The sequence below is a fragment of the Adiantum capillus-veneris genome, chromosome 27 (assembly GCF_014529385.1).
Source record: "Adiantum capillus-veneris isolate H3 chromosome 27, ASM1452938v2, whole genome shotgun sequence".
NCBI classification, from domain to species: Eukaryota; Viridiplantae; Streptophyta; class Polypodiopsida; order Polypodiales; family Pteridaceae; genus Adiantum; species Adiantum capillus-veneris.
The window spans coordinates 16,617,914-16,640,417 of record NC_140957.1 but is presented as its reverse complement, the minus strand read 5'-3'; the positions used below and the strand labels follow the sequence as shown (position 1 = coordinate 16,640,417).

Genomic DNA, 22,504 nt, shown 5'->3' with positions numbered 1-22,504 from the left:
TGACTTCGCGGCAGAGTTGTAAAATGTTCCCCTAGTCATACCAGAGGTAATGACGCGAATACATTTTCAGGTCCCAAAATAGCAGTTCCCTAAATTTTAGGAGATGCTGCCATTGTATCTTTCTAGGTCATCTGACCCCCTTTGTACACTGCAGCCACACCCAAAACTGAAATGTAGCCTCTGTAGCAAAGGATTCCACTTTGGCTAGTCAATGACTCCACTTTGGCTAACCATAGTCCTTGTCCAACCATAGTGCTCTCTTGCCCTCAGGCCTGGACTCCCTCTGAACAGTTCCACACTAGCTATGCAATGCAGGGCAGTTAGATTTCCCGAGGGGTGTTTCCAAAAAGTGAAAGTAAATAAATAATGAGAAAGAAATCAACAAAAAGGATAGATAGTAGTCACACGCTGGTGACATAGCCCCCTCTTGAAATCTCAAACGTCCTCGTTTGCATCTATGTCGTACATGCTCACAATCAACACTGATGTATTCAACACCTGTCGACACATGTACGACACATACATGCTCATTGTCAACCCTGGTGTATTCAACACCTTGTCGACACATGTATTGCCTGCGTGTAAATCCTGTCCCAATGACATAGTGGTAGCTTCGCACTGTGCCATTGCTTTGAGTCATTAACTTTCCAATGACAAAATGGTAGCTTCACATTTTTCCACTGTATTTTAGTACACGTTGGATCCAGTAACACTTTCGAGCATACGCAAACCGACAGTTTAAAATGCAGTTACACATGTATCCTTTAATAGAAGCAATTATTGTATCCTTGACAAACTGACAAGAAATACTCACTTCTATAGCACTAACCAAAGTTTTGGACTTTCCATAAGAGCAATTGCCAAATTGACAATATGTACAGCTCTAACATTCATGTAACATGTATTTGATTTGAGCTCACTTTAAATACCATGTACATCATTTGTTTCAGAAGCCATTGTCACACTAACAATCAAGGGGTCAAGGTAGGTTGCAAATCGAAGGCTTCAAGGTAACGTGATAACACACTTGGTGACTCTGCAAGTTCACCTTCTTCCATCCACTTAGCATCCATTGGTGGATAGTTTCTGAACTTCACCAAGTAACGCCTAGCAACCTTGCCTTTCACTTTTCTTTCTTTATGTGCCAAAATCTGTTCCGGGACCAAGATCTCGTCAAGTTCCTCGACTTCCGGCTGATCTTCAGCTGGCATATCCTCTGGCACATCACCCACATAGGGTCTGAGAAGACTCACATGAAACGCATTGTGAATCTTCCAACTCTCAGGCAATTTCAGCCTATATACAACATCATTGATTATGTCGCATACTTGAAAAGGCCCATAGTAACGCATGCTGAGCTTTGGAAACAGTCTTTCCTTGCCCTTCATCTTCTTTAACCTTGCCTTTTCTAAGCGTAGAAGCACCCAATCACCAAGTGAAAATACCACTTCACGACGATGACGATCAACCGCTTTCTTTTGCTTTGCATGAGTCTTTTCCAAGGCCACTTTGACCTTCTTGTACATTTCATCCATGTCCTGAACATACTTATCTGCTTCAAATATCTTGTCCTTTGTATGCAGTATGGGAGGAACTTTCTTGCCACCTTCAACTATCTCAAAAGGTGCCTTGCCTGTTGATGAATGCATTGTATTATTGTATGCATACTCCACCAATGGCAAATACTGCTCCCACTTCCCTTTATGCTCTGACACGTAGCACTTTAGCAGATCTAGGACAGTAGAATTTGCCTCTTCTGACTGCCCATCTGTTTGAGAATGAAATGACAAAGAGAATTTGAGCGTGGTGCCCATATTCTCAAACAAGCCTCTCCAGAACAAACTTGTCATGCGTGGATCACGGTCGCTAACAATCGACTGTGGCATGCCATGATACTTGAAAATATTGCTCATAAACAAGCGTGCCATCTGATCTGGCTTTATCTTCTTCCTGACAGGAATAAAATGAGCCTGCTTGCTGAATCTGCAAATGATGGTCCAAATACCATCGTTTCCTGTCTACGTTCTCGAAAGATCAAAGATAAAATCCATAGCAATACTTTCCCATGGTTTATCTGGAATAGGTAGTGGTTGCAATAACCATGGTGCCTTTTGCCTGTCAAACTTGACCTTCTGGCAAATTAGGCATTCTCGCACAAAGGCATCCACATCTCTTCTCAATGTAGGCAAGTAGAAGAATGTCTCAACCACTTTAACTGTAGCATCGATACCACGATGCCCTGCATACGGTGGGACATGACTCTCTTCCATAACTTTGCGTCGCAATGCCTTTGTGACACAATCTGCCATGCATCATCATGAACCCATCTTTGAGAAGATAGTGTTCATGACGTTGTCCATCCATTAGCTGCTCGAAGACCCTTGCAAAATCTTCATCATTTGCATACTGTTCCCTTATATGATCAAGTTCATGATGATAAGGAATTGACACAGCTGAAATTTGTGGCTTCCTTGACAAGGCATCAGCCACAACATTCTTCTTGCCTTCCACATGCACAATCTGAAAGTGGAACATAGACAAGATATCTGCCCATCGCATATGCTTCTCAGATAACTTTGCCTGTGTCAAGAAGTATCGCAAGATCTGATGGTCCGTTTGGACAACAAAGTCTGCACCTAGCAGGTAGTGTTTCCAACTTAATAGCCCATGAATCACGGCCTGCAGTTCTTTTTCATAGACTTGCATGGTCTTTTCTGGCCCTTGCAAGATTCTACTCTCATAGGCTACTACCCTGCCATCTTGCATTAGCACTGCACCAATGCTACTACCGTAGGCGTCGCACTGGACCACAAATGACTTCCTAAGATCTGGCAACACAATGACTGGATCTGAAGTCATCTTTTCCTTTAAGAGATTAAAAGCTGAAATCTCTTTCTGTGTCCATCCAAAGGTGACTGCCTTCTTTTGAAGAGTATGTAAAGGTGAAGCAATCTCAGCGAAATTTTGGATAAACCTTCTGAAATAGGAGCATAGTCCCAAGAAACTTCGGACATCGTGCACCGTCTTCAAATCTGGCCATGACTTGATCGCTTCAACTTTTGCAGGATCCATTCTGACACCATCCTTTGAGACAATGTGTCCCAGAAAGTGAATCTCTTCCAGAAAAAATTCACTTTTCTTTGCATTGATGAGCAACTTATGACTACGTAGCTCTTTGAACACAATGGCCAAGTGATGCCTATGCTCCTCTTCATTCTTTGAGTAGACTATCATGTCATCAAAGAATGTACCAACAAACTGCTGGTGTGGACGGAAAATTATGTCCATCATCCTATTGAACGTAGCAGGAGCATTTGTGAGACCAAAGGGCATCACTAAAAATTCGTAAAGGCCAAACGTCGTTCTAAAAGCAGTCTTGTGCACATCCTCTGATCTAATGCGGATCTGATGGTACCCACTATTTAGATCTATCCTGCTAAACTTAGCTGCTCTTTCTAATTTGTCCAAAATATCATCAATTCTAGGTATAAGGAACCTATTCTTGATGGTATTCTTGTTCAGTGCACGGTAGTCGATGCACATACGCCATGAGCTATCCTTTTTCTGCACCAACAACACTGGAGAACAGAATGGGGATGAACTGGGCTAAATCAGCCCCTTTTCTAACAGCTCCTGTACTTAGCTCATTATCTCTTTCTGCTGAGCCGCACTAACCCTGTACGGAGGCTTATTTGGTGGGCTACTGCCTGGCACCAAATCTATCGCATGGTCCTCGGGTCTCTCTGGCGATAATTGAGACAGTATTGAATCGGAAAAACAGTCACTATACTGTTGTAAAAACATTGACCTTTCTTTATCTAGCACAGATAAATTTGATTCATCACAATTTGACACTTCATGTGCAAAAACCAAGTACGCAGAAAGACGCTTTTTCATTACAGAAGTAATAGCAGAAGCTAATACAGTGGGAATAGACTCCCCTTTAAGCTTTACATCCAGAATGTGAGTCTTTCCCCTGCTCTGTACAGTGATCTTTTTGTTGTAGGCATCCATGATTCCCTGTACACGAAATAACCAAGGAATACCTAACAACACATCACATCCGTCCAGTGGCATGATGTAAAATTCTTCAGCATCTACAGAGGACTGGATATGTAGGCGCAACTTTCCGATGATGGGTGTCACACCCTCTGTATGGCTAGGACATGCCAAACCTGCCTCTGCTATATACCCCATCTCTTCTGGTCTGATTCCCAACTTTGAAGCCAATTCTGGGGAAATGAAGTTGGCTTTGGCACCTGGATCAAAGAAGATAAGGATTGTTTGATCCCTGACCTTTCCCCATGCTCTGCAAAGCTCACTTGCATCTGAATTTGGCTTGTCGCCCACCATATCTGGCACTAGACCAGCCATGGACTTCTTTCCTTTCTTGTCTTCCTTGTCTTCAGAATCAGCTGGCCTTTTCTTTTGAGGACAATTGTAAGCAATGTGGCCAGGCTGCTCACAAATAAAGCATTTGTTCTCTGACCTCAGGACCTTTTGCTCTTCCGACTTGCGAGGAAAACGTCTTTTCCATTTCTTTGCTGGTCCCTTTTCTGATTCAGCCGTAGCTTTGCCTTTCCCTGCGTTGGCTGGCTCCTGAGTCCCTTTAGGAACCTCATTGGGAACGTGCTTCTTCGCTGAATTTTTCTTGGCTGGTCCTTCCTTGACGCCAGTATTAAATTCACAATCTTCTCCCTTAAGCAAACCATTGCCAGTGTTTGCTACCTCGATGAGCTGCGTCAAAGTAGTGACTTTGGTCTTTGTGCAGTACTTTCTCAATCCTTTGGGTAGGCCACAACAATATTTTTCAATCTGTTCTGTCAATGGCACAAACCTATAGGAAGTTACTGGAAGTAGAGCTTTCCAAAACTTCCGATTGTAGTCATCCAGATTCTTGCAAGTAGCAGCATAAAGCTGGTGCCATTCTGTCATGACATCTGCTTCAAAGTCATCGGATAACCATGGTGCTGCAAAAATCTGCTTGAAGTAAATCCATGTGGACGGAACTTGCCCTTGAAGCAATAAGTTGTCCACCATTGTCCCGCATTCCCTGTCAAGAAAGTGGCTACCTTGCGGACCTTTGAAGCCTCTGTAAAGTTTCCCCCTGCATAGGCCTTGTCAAATTGCTGGAGAAATGAGAGAGCCTTCTTCTTGTCATCAAACCCTGTAAAGGTCGTGAATGTCACACCTTTGCCACCTTCTTTGTACGGAGTTGGCCTATCCAGCGGCGTTAAGTTGTCATATGGAAGTGACTGAAACATGGGAACACTGTTAGGGTTCATCTGTGTTCCCTGACCGCAATTAAGTTGACCTGGAAATACCATATTTGGCTGTTGATTTGTAATTCCAGCCATACCAAAATTTGTCTGTGGCATCCCAAATTGGCCCCGAGTGCTTTGAAACCCTGGTAGCATACTCGTGACACCATACATGGGGTTAGGCATCATTGTTTGAGCACCCCCGAATACTGTTCTTGGCGTGTAAAATTGATTTCCAGGTGCATGACCAGCCATGCTCTGGAATACAGATCCACCTCCAAAATAGCCAGGGTGTACTGAAGGTGGTGGGAAGACTTGTTGCATAGCCTGTAGGTTGCTTCCCTGTCCATTAGAACCAGCTATAGGCTGCTGAAAAGTGGCTGGCTGAACTGGACAGCTTGAAAGACTGGCATCTCAGCCACCTGTTCTTGCACCTTAGGCACAGGTTGTGGAGACTACATGTTCTCCGTCAAGTGTACAGGTGTTTCCATTGACTCTGCAGTATGAATCACTTATGCTCGAGCCTTAACGGGCTTTTGAATATGATCCAGTGACCCAACTTGTTGAGACGGAAGTGAAGGTTGCAGAAAGGCTAAATACCTCGGGTTCTGCATTACTTGTGTGAACATAGCCACAACAGTAGCCAACTGGGTCCTGAATATATCATCATCCGTCCATGGTGGTTTTGAAGACTCACCCACTTCATGTGTCTGTTGACCTTGTGAAGAGGAAACCTCTTCAGTCACATCATCTGGTGTCACAGCTATAATTGCAATTCCCTATGTCAGGTCTATGATCCCCTGTGTCTTCAAGCCCAACCTGACCAAGACTCACTTCTATGGGAAAAAGTGATTTAATCCCGGCGATGGAACCATGAAACCGGCCTCTACTTTCAATAAGGGCGGTAGACCTTAGACTTCAACCTTATTTGCTTTCACCCATTTAATTTGTCACCCACTTTACCTGTACTTTCAAGACACAACAAAGGGGAAAGGAATACAGGCTGTTAGAATGCACCTGTATGAGAAGACCGACACCAGATTGGCCCCTAACTTAGGCGCCCCTTTTCTTTATTGTTTAAAAGAGGGAATAAACATTGTGGTTCCCTACAAGCTGCCCCGCACAAGCTTGGCTGAATTTCAATTGTTCCGGCCCGCTTTCGGCAACATAACTGTACTAGGACCCTGCATAGTCAATATTCCCACGCATTGAATGACTTTCCCGACGCATACGGGCACTTTGCAAAACCTGGCGAGAATCTGCAGCAGGCTGAATTCTTTGTTTTCAGCCCCGAAAATGCGCCAGATCACCTGTACAGCGGTCCCCTCGCGTCCCCGAACCTCCTTGGGGTATTAGGGTCCGTTTAGGGCCAAAACCCTAAACCTGAAAAAATACACAGCAAGCTGTAATTCACTGTTTCGGGCTCCGTTTTGCGTGCCGGTCGCATCCGTAGCAAGCCCTCAAGCTCCCGCACCTATAGGGCTACTTACCCTTTGAATCGGACGAGATTTCTGACGTGAAACCTCTCCGAATTCACCTTTACCTGCGGGGGATTAGCCACTAGCTAATCCAGTACCTGTGCAAGAGGCTCTTGCCTCGGCAAATCGCGCATGAACCCACGTAACTGTACATTGGTCAAATGAAAAGCCCACTAGTGGGGCGTAACATACTGCCATAGGGGAGAGAGAGAGCAGTGCGTAGCGTGCAGGGCATCACTCCTGGCACCGCACTGTACATAAGAGGGAAAGGAAGCACTCCATTGAAGCTCTCAACCTGTGACAGCATGAAAATGAGCCTTCTCTCTAAAATCAGCGTCCACTTCTCTTGCATGAGGAAACTGCAGAGGAATGTGCCACTTGGCACATTTACAAGCCATTTTCCGTTTCGGGGTTGCCGCCTAAAAATCTCCTGACAGGTTGCCCAGTTGACTTCGCGGCAGAGTTGTAAAATGTTCCCCTAGTCATACCCGAGGTAATGAGGCGAATACATTTTCAGGTCCCAAAATAGCAGTTCCCTAAATTTTAGGAGATGCTGCCATTGTATCTTTCTAGGTCATCTGACCCCCTATGTACACTGCAGCTACACCCGGAACTGAAATGTAGCCTCTGTAGCAAAGGATTCCACTTTGACTAGTCAATGACCCCACTTTGGCTAACCATAGTCCTTGTCCAACCTTAGTGCTCTCTTGCCCTCAGGCCTGGACTCCCTCTGAACAGTTCCACACTAGCTATGCAATGCAGGGCAGTTAGATTTCCCGAGGGGTGTTTCCAAAAAGTGAAAGTAAATAAATAATAAGAAAGAAATCAACAAAAATGATAGATAGTAGTCACACACTAGTGACAGACAGAGAGAGCCTGATGAGAGGAGAGGCTAGCCAGTCTCAGAGACACATCACAGACTTCTTTATAGCAGACACTGGACACCCAGAGGAGCTACTACCACAGCAGCTTGTCACCTCACACCAGAGGTACACTAATCGATCGAGCGACTGAGCTAGGGAGATCGAGACGCCGACGACTGTGGAGGACTACACAGCATCGACGGAGGCTACTTCAGAGGATTCGGATCACTTTGGCCCGACATGCATGACGCCCGGTCAGACTGTTGTCCATGGAGGAGATTGATGAGATCCGCCAGCAACCGATGTTGGATCTCTTGTGACTTTTGATTTAGCTACCCCCAGCTAGCTGTTTAGTTCAAGCCTACCAGTTTAGGATCCCATAGTACTTTTATTTTATTATTTCATCATTTTGTCATTTCATTTTGTTACTCTGACTTTGTATCAGATTCACCACATTGTAACGCTCTAGTCTCATAGGTCATTTTGGCCTTTTGAAGACGTTAATATAGCATTTCATTTCATTTCATTTCTCTCTCTCTCTCTGGCACGCGTGCAAGGGAACTTGACAATCTCCAAAAGGGAAACAAAGGGAAACTATCGGAGAGTTAGAAGCCCTGCTTGCAACAAACAAAGCAGGCGGGCAACAGAAGTTGATGCCTATAGCACAGCAGCAAGCTGATGTGTTAGTGTCAATGCAGTTCAGTGTGTAAACTATGGGGGGTGCTCAATGTGTATACTGCAGGGGTGATGCACTCGCAGCCTGCAGGTACTGAATTGCATGCAGGTGAAGCAGAGCAGGCCCGATGGTAGCACAAAACTGAGACAGTACGGGCACAGCAGACACGATGGCAGCCGCAGGCTCCGCAGGCTATCAATGCCACGATGGCACAGGAGGAGTGCAAAGAAACAGCAGGGTGGGGGTAGCACGCGCAGAGGCAGCAAACAATGCAGGTCACATCCACTACGGTTCTCTCTTTTCTTTTCTTTTGTTTTTCTTTTTGGCACAATAAGTGGCTGGAACTGTGTGCAAAAAGACCGAAGGGGATGCTTAGAGGCCTATCACCCAAGAGGATGTACAAGACGGAGAGTACAAAGTGAGTGTGGTGTGTACATCAAGATAGCATGTATGAAGAATAAATGAGCCACTGGGGAGGTGCATAGTGCCATGTGATGTGTCCATGGTCCAGACAGAAACGAACTGAAGATCTCGCCCATGTCCTGAGGAAAGAGTATCTATGCTTCTCTGCTGCCCCGGACAAGCCCGTTGAAGTATCCCACTGGCGAAGGATATGCAACAGCTCAGTCCAGACAGCTGTCAAAGTGGTCAATGTCAGGGAAGAGTGAGCACAATGAGCCTATATATATCAAGGAATGAAAGAGAGCTTGGCCGTTAGAAAAAATTTAGCTCGCCAAGCTAAACCATCTTGCCCGCTAAACATGACAACAGAGAAATGAGAAATAACAACTTCTTACCACTGCCTTTTGTTTGGGAGAAACGCGGCAGCAAATGACTGAGGCACATTTGACAGCTAATTCCATTAAATCCCCTTCCATAGCCTTGCCCAAAGCATAATTCAAAGCTTTCCCATCAATAATCAATGCAAATGATGCTTCACTATCATCTTCATTCTCAAGCTGTTGCTTGCATGCACTGATTTGTTGGTTTGTGTTTTCAAGAGATATCTTCACAAGCACAAACAACAGAGTCAAAGAGAATCTCCACCCCAAAGACAGACAGAGGCTTCAGAAAACATGCTACCTTGCTAATTAGATCCTTGTTTCCAGAAGCCTCGGCTTTTTTCACCTCATCATTGTCCAAAGAAATTATCATCTGGATCATATCTTGCCGCAGTAGGCTGCATGCAAAGCTGTGAATCCAAATGTAGCTAATCAGCATTAAGTAGATAACGGATGCAACCTTTTTGAACCTTGAGAAATGAATACGAACCCTATATTAATAGCTGTTTCCAGTTTGTCTCCCGTCAAGACCCAAATTTTGATACCTGCTTGAGCAAGCTTGTCTATACACTGTGGCACCTGTTTCAAAAAAAAAAAAAAAACTCCAGTCATGCCACAGCCATCGTAACCATGCCCTCAATTTGACGTAATCACATACCCCTTTCTGCAGTTTATCCTCCACGGCAGTGGCCCCAAGAAGTACTAGGTCCTTTTCTATCAGCTCAGATGCTTCATCTAGCTTTGTATCTCTGTCTGAGCCTACGTACGTCTTTGCTTTTGTAAACTCTGCATTCCACTCCTCATACTGTGACTCATCAAGTCTTTTGTATGCAATAGCCAGGGTTCTCAGTCCAGCATCAGCATAATAAGAAAGGTGTTCCCTTGTAGCTTCTTCATATTTCCTTCCTTCTTTGCCTAGTCTTTCAAATATTATACTGCCATGCAGATGAAAAACATAAAATGGATTTTTGCGTCCATTTAAGATCCAAGAAGGACAGAAATGACTTGTGCAGAACCCAGACAGCTTGTGAACAACAACTTGATAATAAAAACAGAAAACCCCGATTTAAATATTAAGTCTCCTAAAACTTTGATAACCACACCATAGTGGTAGTAACCTTCAGCATAGTGTCCATATGCCCTAGGCGATTAACTGATAAGCCTTTGGACAAAGCTGAGTGAGTGACCAGCATCCATAGGCAGGTGCCATGGAGAAACAGGCAGATCTCATACAACCATCGCTCAAATTGTCACAAAGTGATGACGTGGCAGATAGCAGAAACCCTAAAATTCCTGCAAACCCTAATTTCTGCCAAAAACCCTAATTTCCGGAAATCGCGGAGGCAGAATTTTTTTTCTTTTTTTTTTAAAGAATAAAAAAATTTTGAGCGACGCTAATCTCAGCTTTTCTCTTTGATTTGGGAGAAAGAAAGAGAAAAAGAGAACTTGCTTTTTACTGTGCTTTTGACCTACAGGGGTTTTTGCGCCGTTATGCTGCCAAAATCAGGTCGAAAACCTGCGTTTTCAGCCCTCGCCAGGTTTGGACAGCTTTGTGAAAGCTTGTGCGAAGTGGTCGGATCATCTACCTTAATTTGAATAAAGAAATACCGAAAGGGGCGCCAGTCTTTGGGGCCTCCAGGGTGTTGGTCTCGTGTGCGCAGTGACATTCTAGTCGCTGGACGCAACTGTGTTCTCTTTCCTTCTCAGTGCTCTGTGTAAAGTTAACAGGTAATTGAAATAGTACCGCCCTCTACGTTGTACAGGCAGGTTATATGGTTCCATCGACGGGATAGTCACTTTTTCTTCAAAAAGTGCAGCGTGGATTGTTGTGGGTGAAAGCAACACAGAGCTTGTCGTTATGGCAGAGAAGAGAGACCAAGTACCTGAAGAGGGATCTTCCTCACATGGCACGGAGAAAGTTCCTTCAACTCTTCAAGAAGAGGACAGGCTGTTTAGAACTCAACTGCGTTGCTACATGGACATGTTTCAACAGTTGGCTAACAACCCAAGGATGCAGGAGTTCTTATAGGCTCCGACACAGGGTTTTCAGCCTCCTACGCAGGGCACGACTGAGCCGTTGCAGGAAAAGGAGATTTCCAATGCGCAGAGGACTCATGATGTTCGAGGGAAAGCCCATGTGGTTGAGCAACTAGCGGTGTCCAATGATCCAAAGCAACTTGCTTTAGCTGGACAGGAACCGTTTGTGAATGGTCAAGGGAGTAATGAACACGCTATGCGTCAGACCCTTCCATTACCTAATACTTATCCTGGTTATTTTGGAGGTGGTTCAGTGTTTCAAGCTATGGCTGGACCTTCCACAGGTTACATGCCAGGGAATGTGTTCGGGACAATGCAAACAAGCATGGGTAACCCTATGTACGCGAACATGGGTGTCCAACCAGGTTTTCAGGGTGCCTATGGCCAGTTTCGAGTGCCTGGAACACAATTTGGTATGGCTGGTTTTTTGCAGCCATACGTACAAAATGCAGATATGACAGGGAAAACAGCTGGCGCGAGTGCTGGAATGAACACTCATGGAGCACCACTGTTACAGGAACCTGTTTATGATAATGTGGCTCCTTTGAGTCAGCTTAAGGATTACAAGGAAGGTGGGCAGGGAGTGAAGTTTGAAACTTTCAGAGGAACTAAGGACCAATTGAAGGCTTTGACCTTCATACAGCAGTTCGATGCAGCTTATGCTGGAGGAAACTTCACGGAATCTTCAAAGATACGCAAGGCTGCCACTTTCTTGAAAGGGAATGGGCTTCAATGGTGGACCACATTGTTTAACCAAGGTCCATAAGACTGCGTTCAGGACTACATTTGGTCTCTATGAGTTTCTTGTTATGCCATTTGGTCTCACAAATGCTCCTGCCACGTTTAATAGAATGATGGACATAATTTGTAGACCACATAGAAACTTCGTGGGTACCTTCTTTGACGACATGATTGTCTATTCGAAGTCTGAAGAGGAGCATAGGGATCACTTGACTGCAGTTTTCAATGAGTTACGTAAGAACAGGCTACTCATTAATGCGAAGAAGAGTGAATTCTTTTTGCAAGAAATTCACTTCCTTGGGCACATTGTTTCAAAGGATGGGGTACGCATGGATCCCGCTAAAGTGGAAGCAATTAGGTCATGGCCAAACTTGAAGTCCGTACATGACATTCGAAGCTTTCTAGGCTTATGTTCCTACTACACGAGGTTCATCCGAAATTTTGCTAAGATTGCTTCTCCACTCCATGCACTACAAGGAAAAGGAGTTACTTTCAAGTGGACAGCCTAGGAAATTTTAGCGTTCAAACACTTGAAAGAGAACCTGACTTCAGATCCGGTAATCATTTTGCCAGATCTTTCAAAACCTTTTGTGGTTCAGTGTGATGCATGTGGCCATAGTCTTGGTGCAGTTCTAATGCAGAATGGCCGAGTAGTCGCATATGAGAGCAGAATCCTTTTGAAGACTGAAAGAAACTTGCAAGTCTATGAGAAAGAATTGCTGGCAGTAATTCATGCTCTCACTAGTTGGAAACACCATCTGCTAGGGGCTGATTTTGTTGTCCAAACGGATCATCAAACCTTGCGATACTTTCTTACACAGACGAAGTTGTCTGAGAAGCACATGCGACGGGCAAACATCTTGTCAATGTTCCATTTTCAGATTGTGCATGTGCAAGGGAAAAAGAACGTGGTGGCTGATGCATTGTCACGAAAGCCCCAAATTTCAGCACTGTCAATTCCGTACCATTGTGAACTAGACGAAATGAAGACACAATATGCTGAAGATTCAGATTTTGCAAGGATCTATGACCAGCTTGTTGATGGGCAACATCATGAGCACTATATGCTTAAGAATGACTTTCTCATGATGCATGGAAAGTTATGCGTTACCAAACAGTTACGGCCAAAGATTTTAATGGAAAGTCATGCTCCACCTTATGCTGGGCATCGTGGAATTGATGCGACAGTGAAAGGGGTTGAGGCATTCTTCTATTGGCCAGCTTTGCGTCAAGATGTTGACACATTTGTAAGATCATGCTTAGTATGCCAAAAAGTCAAATTTGACAGACAAAAGCAACCAAGATTGTTGCAGCCATTGCCGATCCCAGATAGGCCATGGGAAAGCATAGCAATGGACTTTATCTTTGATCTTCCAAAAACGCAAACAAGCAATGATGGGATTTGGACTATCATTTGTAGGTTCAGTAAGCAGGCCCATTTCATTCCTGTTAGGAAGAAGATAAAGCCAGAACACATGGTCAAGATATTCATGAGCAATATCTTTAAATATCATGGCATGCCTCAGTCAATTGTCAGTGATAGGGATCCACGTATGACGAGTCTTTTCTGGAAGGCATTGTCTGAGAACATTGGCACTACGCTAAAGTTCTCTTCTTCATTTCATCCGCAAACTGATGGGCAGTCAGAAGAGGCAAATTCTACTGTTCTGGACCTGCTCAAATGTTATGTGTCAGAGCACAAGGCAACTTGGGAACACCATCTTCCATTGGTTGAATATGCTTACAATAACACTATGCATACGTCAACAGGTAAGGCACCATTTGAGATAGTGGAAGGAGGGAAGAAAGTCCCGCCCATTTTGCAGACTAAGGACAAGATTTTTGAGGCAGACAAGTATGTGCAAGATATGGATGAAACATACAGGAAGATAAAGATTGCTCTTGAGAAGACTCAGGCTAAGCAAAAGAAAGCTGCTGATCGTCACCGTTGTGAACTTGTATTTTCACTTGGTGATTGGGTGCTTTTGCGCTTTGAAAAGGCCAGGTTAAGGAAAAGGAAAGGCAAGGAACGCTTGTTTCCTAAGCTCAGTATGCGATATTATGGTCCTTTTTGGATTTCAGAAAAGATCAGCGATGTAGCTTACAGGTTAAAGCTACCAGAAGGCTGGAAAATACATAATGCTTTTCATGTCAGCCTTCTAAGACCCTTTGTTGGTGATGTGCCAGAGAATATGCTTGATGAGGAGCAACCCGAAGTGGAAGAATTGGATGAAATCCTTGTTCCTGAACAAATATTGGCACATAAAGAAAGAAAGGTTAGAGGAAAGGTTGCAAGACGCTATTTGGTGAAGTTCAAGAACTATCCATCGTTGGATGCCAAATGGATGGAAGAGTCTGAATTGCTTCATTCACCTCAGCTATTGCAATTGTATCTTGAAGCCTTTCAAATGGAACCCACAGTGACTTGATGTAGACTTTTTGGAGCAAGGCAAGAGCATGGTTCATGATGCTCAAGAGAGTAGTTAAGCAATTATATCTACTCTTTCCATACAGAATTTAGCTAGAGAAGTTTGTGCTTCAGAGTACACTAGAAGGCTTCTATGCTTGATATATGTGTCGTAGCCAGGTTGGTGGGATTGTTTAATCGTCCAACGCTACATTTCCGGAAGCATGTATATCTTGGATTCCCATCATAGAATATGTGTGATATCAATAGATACCGCATGTATTATTGGCATGCAAGCGAGGTCGCTTGCAGTATTTCAAGGGTGGGGTGTGTCACCAGGAGGTGTATTTTTCCTGTTGCCTTCCTAAATAAGTACTAGATATTTTTATTTATTTTTATTTTTACTTGTTTTCCCCGGAACCCTTGAAAAGGTGCAAGTGGACATTGCATGGCTAGTGTGAAACTGCTGCGGCCGAATAGGTTTCTCACAGCGGGAGTCTGGGTCGGTCAGTTTGGGACTGGTCAGGCCAGTTAGCATTGAATTCTGATGAGTATGGAAGCCTGTGCGCGCCAAGTGAAATCTGGGCCACTCGGAAAGTCACTTACAACTTTATAAGTCAGTGGGAACTAGAGAATTAACTCAAAAGGGGCAAACTGGAGACAAGGTAGCTTCTGGGGAGTTTGCTACTTCCAGCTGAAGAGGGGGCGCCCAATTTGAGAGAGGAGGCTGATTTTTTATCATAAGTGAGCTACAGTGTGTGTGTGAGTAGTGGGTGTAGGTCTACAGCTTTAATGGAAAGCTTGCCTTCTCCTCTGTCTCATGTAGCGCGATGACTTGCTCTCGTGCATCTCTCTCCCCTTTGGCACATATGGTGATGCCCCACTAGTTGGGCTACTCAGATGAACATGTACAGTTCTGGCGGTTTATGCGCGTTTGCCAAGGCAAGAGCCTTCTGAACAGGAACCGGATTAGCTAATTGCTAATCCCCCACAGGTACGCACAGTTCCATCGCGAAAGATTGCGAGTTCGGAGAGTTTTCTCGCGTGAAAACTCGTCCAATTCACAGGGGAACTGTCCCATTGCGTGCGGCAGCCCTTGAGACACGCGTAGGCGTGTTCGCTCCGCTAAAAACGATCCGAAACAGCGAATTACAGCCTGCTGTGTTTTTCTGCAGGTTTAGGGTTTTGCACCTAAACTGCAAGGGAACACCGGGGGAGCCTCGTGAGAGCCTTGGGATGCGTGTACAGGCTTTTGGGCACCCGGCAGTGAAAAACAGGGAATTACAGCCCGCTGAAATTCTGTGACAGCTCACCAGAAAGCTTCCAGATAGCGAGGGAATCCGTCCTAGACAGGTGCTTTTGACCTACAGGGGTTTTTGCACCGTTATGCTGCCAAAATCAGGTTTTAAACCTGCGTTTTCAGCCCTCGCCAGGTTTGGACAGCTTTGTGAAAGCTTGTGCGAAGTGGTCGGATCGTCTACCTTAATTTTTGGTGTCGTACATTACCTCCTACTGGATCTTCTCGAATTCGTGCATAGACCGAATGTAGGTCATCACTCTATCTACCCCTAAGGGTGGACTTGGGCTCATTGACCCAGCCTCATAGATTAGAGCCCTACTGAGAAGCTCATTATTTGTAGGCTCCTGCCTGGCCTAGAGCCTTGGAAGGAGCTCCTTCTCACCATGATTCAGGCTCAAGTTTCCTTAGCAAGTGGCCGGCGCCCACAGACTCGTCGAATCTTCACAGACGTGCACAAGAGTTTGGACCGAGTCATCACTAGGAGGATAGATTCACCTTGAGTCTACCCGGGGCCTTGGGGATATTGCATACATGCCTGAGTCAAAGTAGACCAGCTTGCTTGGAGAAGCGGCTTCAACAGCCTTCAAGCTTGAGCCCCTACTTTGCCTCGAGCATGCGCATATGCTGAGTACTCCATCACACGTAGCTCGAGGGCCCATGGTGGATGCAATTTTATAGAAAGCCTAAGGATGTGCAGTCAGATCAATTGAGTCTCATTAACAGATTATCCGTAAACGCTTTTAGGCTGACTGGCATGTGGCTTTTGAGTTGCAGAACCCAGTTTGGATGGGTGCTTTAACACAGCTGGAGATTTTGATTGTACTCAGAGCCTTCATTGAGGAGGAAGAGTGCTTTTTCTTCAAGGTGCACAAGGAGGGTTGGCTTTCTCCCGTCCAATGTGAGGCAATTGTGGTCTCGAAGTGCACTTTTCAGAAAATAAGAGTACTTGCCTCACATGGAGGCCATTGGTTGTTGGATCCAGAAGACATTCAGTGGGGATTGACAATTAGGGGCTTTTGAAGCTCCACCGTTAGCTCATCTACAGTATCCCGGCGAGTGGTACTTATTAGAGTTCAGTTTCCTGTTCGGTAGTAGCTCCAATATCTCCCAGGAACAGATTAGGGAGTGAGGGTTGTTTTGTGGCTGTGCCCGGCCATATCTGAGGTAGACGTACCTATTCTCCGCGACACACTCCATGGTGTTGCTCACCCGGTAGGCTGGCATGATGCGGGACCCCCATTCCTAGGGTTTCCCAGTGTCAGAGTCTCAAGTCTTCCACAGTTCTGCTACTAAATATGTGTGTCACGTCACTTTCAGTGAGTCTACATATTTATTAGCATTTATTTGCCATTTATCAGGATCGTGGGGTTTTGCAATAGGTATGGCAAAATCTGGGATTTGCCTATATGTGCAACCCTTCCCCTTGTACTTTTGGCATGTTGAGCAGAGCTCAGCGTTTTGGGCTACACCCTCTCTCTCTAGCATTTTTCTCTCTCTAGCATTCCGATGTGTGCGACAACACTCTCTCTCTCTAGCATTCTCTCTCCACAATCGATCTCTATCTCCCTGGCGTTTTTCACTTGCGATCACCCTCTCTCTTGCTAGCGCTCCCTCTTCAAGGCGTGTGCACACCCTTTTTGGTATGGCATCGCCTGTGGTGAGTTATTGTGCCCGTTCGGTGGGCGGTACGCGCTAGGAGCTTGACGACGAGGCGATCCGATCAACCAATCAAGATACCTATCCTCCCTACTTTTCCCTCGTATCGGCAATTGAATGGAGACAACTATGCCATTTGGACAGCTACCATGATGGCGTCGACTCTTATGAGCTTAGTGGTTTTATCTCAAGCAACTTTCAAAAGCCAAAGGAGCCTACGAGAGCAAAGTTATGGGAGCGTGTCAATGCTCGAATCCGGTTTTTCATTATCCTCAACAGTACACCATCAATTATTAGCCACATACGATTGATGAAAGATGCAAAGTTGATTTGGGATCTGCTTTCTTCATTTTATGATCGAGTTTCTCCAATGAAACGGATAGCCCTCGAGGTGCAGTTGAGGACCTTGGATGCGAAGAACTCTTTCATGCGGGATCACATCAACAAGATGTAGGAGCTTCAACAAGAGATCCTTCATATGGGAAAGCTTATCAATTTTCAGAGGACATGGCCATCCAGATTTTGGCCCAATTTCCTCCTCGGTACACCAACTTTTAATCTTCATTGATTACGAGTGGCCGACTGAATACTATCTCTCGGGACAAGATTGTTCCAATGGTATTGGACCAGGAGCCGTTCAATGGGGGGAAGAAGTCAGGCTCTGAAGCCTTAACCGGTTCTTCCAACAACAAGAAGTAGAAGGGTTTGAAGAAAAGCAACACCACCAAAGACAAGAAGAGCGATGTCGAGCGGGAAGCCTTGAAGGCGAAACGGCATTGCAAAACAATTGCGGGACATTATTGGAGGAAGTGTCCAAAGCGAGTTGGAGATGATGCTTTGACTTCTCTGACGGCAGTGATACAGTCACCCGCCTTTGTTCATTCTCAAAGGACTCTCCAGGGATATCGGAGGTTGAGTTGACTCTTGCAGGTCGAGATGTTCGTGATTGGATTCTAGATAGTGGTGCCTCACGGCACATGACACCTTCGAAGGATCTTTTGTCCATGCGACGACATGTGGTACTATCTTGATTGGCAACAAATCTGAAATTCCTATTCATAGCGAGGGATATATGGAGCTCATTCCCAACAACAAAGGAGTTATGCATACCTCCAAGGTACTTTATGCTCCAAAGCTGGGATTTCATCTTACGTCTGTGCACGAGGTGTGCAAGCTTGGCATGGAGGTGATCTTTACAAAGGATGAGATATCTATTCCGGATAGGCAATCTGGCAAGGAGGTCAGAAGGGGCTCATGCTCCATGCTCTTTCTTCAGCAACTCGGATACCCACAGGTGATCTTTGGCATTACAGATTTGGTCATTTGAACAATGATGCTCTTTGGCTTGCTTTTCGTGAGGCTTGAGTAGATGCTTACAGGCTTACCAGATGTTGGGAGTAAGCATGGAAAATGCATTTCTTGCATTCGTGGGAAGTAACATATACCTAGATGAATCCAGGATAAGCCCAGATTCACCCTTGAAGGAAAGTGCAAGGTATAGACCCATGGTAGTCACCCACAAGACGATATAACCATCAGCTCCATCATGCATAGTATTGACTAAATACCACAACATCCCCACTAACGTCGTCAGTGCCCAATAGAGGGTGTAGAACTAGGTACTAACATATGCTCCCCAACACGACACACACATGAGCATACATCAACACAAAGTTCAGCGTACTGAGTTTCTGTCATGACTCCGGAGATCAAGGGCAGACTCAGCCATAATGAAGCCTAGCACTAAAAGAAGCATGAAATCGAAAAAATTAGCACAAATGAGGTAGTTGATAGGGCATACGCACCACAAAAGATAGAAAGAATTAGCACAATATCAACTGGTCGTAACTCGGACGAAAACTTCACAATGTGAAGTCTGCATGTCCGCTATATGACTAAAAAATATACCTAGACAAAAGATAGAAAGAATTAGCACAATATCAACTGGTCATAACTCGGACGAAAACTTCACAATGTGAAGTCTGCATGTCCGCTATATGACTAAAAAATATACCTAGATGAATCCAGGATAAGCCCAGATTCACCCTTGAAGGAAAGTGCAAGGTATAGACCCATGGTAGTCACCCACAAGACGATATAACCATCAGCTCCATCCCTTTTCTCGGCACTCTTTATTTCATGTTATTGGTGAATGATTTCAGTCACTTTTTTTTTTTCAAAAGAGAAAATCTTTCTATTAAAATCACCTCAAGGGCACAGACCCCAAGGTAGAATTACATCAGAATAATACAGAAAGAACACCATAAATGGTATCACCAAAAAATAAAAACCTAGGGCAATCTAAGATACAAGATTGCCTCAAATCAAGGCTAGATATGGGGGTTAAGTCTTGAAGACCTCCTAGGCGTCTTCAAAGACTCGGTAGACTTCTTAGCACTTTCTACCAAAGAAGGAAAATGCCGCTCATAAGCTGAATTTATGCCTTCGGAACTACTGCTGATATCCAAATCACTGCCCTGAGGATCAACTGGCGGATCGTGAAAAGCTGGTGAAGAAGTAGTATCCGAGGAGAGAGGAGAAACATTTTCTCTTCTTCTATACACAAGCTTTGGAGCCTCTGTTCTCCTAGCTCGTCGTCTTCTTTTCTTCCCTTCCTTCCTCCTAGCTTTCTCTGTTTCACTTCTTCTCCTTACCAAGTGATCTTCCAATCCCCCATTCGCATGAAGTGCCTCTTGTTTTGAAGCTTGCTGCCTTTGATCAGGAGAAATCCTACGTCGAGTACAATCTGCAGCAACATGGCCTTTTCTGCCACAAACAAAGCAGTGACCAGGAAGACCAATGAAGAAAACCCTCTGTAAAATTTCTCCCCCATGAATGGTCGGGAGCGAAATAAATTGCGGAGGGTTCTTTGCCAAGGATGGGAAGAGCACCATCCTTATGGAGATTGTGCGATCCTCATCATCAGGAATCGCAGCATCTCCAACCACAAAACCAATACATCTCCCAATTTCATTAACATGCGGAGCAAATTCTGGAAGAAGTCCTGGGAATCTAGCTGTAACTGCAGTTCCACCTACGAGTCCATTTAGATCCATTCCCTGTGTCCATTTGGCAAGAAAGCCTATGGCAAAATGAAAGTCCACAGGGCCCTGTGCTAAGACCTCCATGGCTTGACTTTCAGACTCGAACTGCCCCCTGAAGAAGCCTCTCCCGAGAGGGGAGACATTCACAATCTTAAAATTGACGTGAAGAAGTGAAGCTTGCAAATAGTCCTTCAATAGCCTTGCTGAGCAAAGACTTCCCACCACTTTACAGGCCAAAGAACAGGACTCCAAGCTTACGGTAGATTCGTGAATGGCGCGCAAGGTGTCAGAAGAAAAATGAATACCTATTGCAGAAGCGGAAGGGGGGGGGGGTCGGAGGGCCTCATAAGGGTCTCCTGAAAAGGTTCCTCGAAGAGGAACGTCCGCCCCTGCAGCATCCATCTCCTTCCCGACATAGCTCTCCATATCAATCCTTTTGTAGCTGGGGGGGGGGGGGGGGGGGGGGGGGGGGGGGAGGGGATAGGCGACTAGGAGGGGAGGGCAAGGGTAAGGAGGCGAGCAGATAGGGATGGACGAGGCAGGGATGGGAGGCGAGCTGGGGGGGGGGGGGGGGGGGGGGGGGGGGTATGGCGAGGGCAGCAGGCAGGGTAGGCGATTAGATAGGGAGGGCCAAGGGAGGGGGGAGGCGAGGGAGCAGGTGGGGATGGCGATGGAAGCTACAGGATATCAGCGCGCGACTAGTACGTCTTAAGCTGCACCCATCATGCTTCGAGATTCTGGTTGGTCTTGATTTCAGTCACTTTACTTGGGTATACTTTCTATAGTACAAATATGTGGCATTTGGCCTCTACAAGAATTGGCGTTCTCTAATGGAGAAGGAAAGCAATCAAGTACTGAAGACTATTCGATGGGACAAAGGTGGGGAGTTCACCTCCAATGCTTTCGTTCAATTTTGCGCGGACCATGGCATCAAGCGAGAGCTTGCGAATACCAAATCATCTTCAAAGAATGGTGTTGTGGAGAGGAAGAATAGGACAGTGGTAGAAATGGCACGGACCATGCTTGAGCACCGAGACTTGCCAAAGTTTTTATGGACAGAGGCAGTTGCGACGGCAGTTCGCACCATAAACCCATCTCCAACCTCTTCAGTTCCTAAGAAGACCCCACTTGAAGCCTATTTTGGTAAGAAGCCCGACGTCTCCCACTTTCTATGTCCATGTACCAAAGAAGCAAAGGGGGAAGTTTGACCCCAAGTCCAGGAGAATGATTTTTGTCGACTACAACTCTCTTTCCGAGGAATATCAACTTCATGATCAAGAGAAGAAGGATGTTGTACTCGGTCGTGATGTTGTCTACGACGAGTCTTTACCTTCACAGGGGGGTTCCGCTCCCAAGTCTTCCACGACAACTCCTGATTTGCCAATACTTGGAAACCCAGATTTTGTTTTGCTTCTTGATGAGCCCTCTTCTCCTACCCCTGTTCCTCAGGCTTCAAAGGAGAATGCACTCATTCCCAATGATGCACATGACAGTGGTTCTCATCATAGTGCAGAGTTGTAGCTCCTCCCCGGGGGAGCAAGACAGACAAGTTGCCAAAGTGGCTATTGGAGACTTTGCGAGATTCAGCAGCTTCAGATTTTCTACCCGATTGGCGTGAAGCCGGTACTACATGACAATCTCAACAACTTTGTGTTGCTCAGGTAGATGAGACTTTATTACAAGTGAATAATGCTTTGATGTCTACAGTGAGCAAGGACAAGATCCGCTTACAGTTGAGAGGCACTTTCACAACCGAAGTGGAAGTTGGCCATGCAGAAAGAACTTGATTCCATCAAGAACAACAACACTTGGGAGTTGGTTCTTGGCCTGCCAAGCGGAAAGTGATTGGTGTCAAATGGGTCTGCACGACCAAGTACAAATCCGATGGTTCTTTGGACAAGCACAAGGCACAACTAGTTGCCAAGGGCTTCTCTCAAAAATCTGGTGTGGACTATGACAAGACCTTTGCACCGACTGCAAGGATGGTGACCATTCAGATAGTTTTTGCCCTTGCTGCCTTTTTTGGGTGGCTGGTTTTTCAGATGGATGTTGTTTCAACGTTTCTCAATGGTGATTTAAAGGAGGAGGTGTATGTGGAGCAACCTCCAGGATTCGAGGACCCAGACTTCGCAGACATGGTTTGTAGATTGCTAAAGGCTCTCTATGGCCTAAAGCAATCCCCTTGAGCGTGGTACTAGAAGATAGACTCTTTCTTCCTACGACACTCCTTTCGACGATCTTCTGCAGACCCAGATTTAT

The 22,504-nt window shown here is 45.3% G+C and overlaps 1 protein-coding gene across 3 annotated transcripts in view; it reads right to left on the bottom strand.

Annotated features, from left to right (window-relative positions):
- The window catches only part of LOC147421563 (putative phospholipid-transporting ATPase 4), an 87,685-nt gene that overhangs the window by 37,533 nt on the left and 27,648 nt on the right, over positions 1-22,504 (bottom strand). For all 3 annotated transcript variants that reach the window (XM_086503791.1, XM_086503792.1, XM_086503790.1), the window contains exons 4-7: positions 9,719-9,995; positions 9,551-9,639; positions 9,362-9,470; positions 9,076-9,285 (exon numbers count right to left, since the gene is read on the bottom strand). In XM_086503791.1, the coding sequence (XP_086359917.1) occupies positions 9,076-9,285; positions 9,362-9,470; positions 9,551-9,639; positions 9,719-9,995 (685 nt within the window). The remainder of the gene's footprint in view (positions 1-9,075; positions 9,286-9,361; positions 9,471-9,550; positions 9,640-9,718; positions 9,996-22,504) is intronic.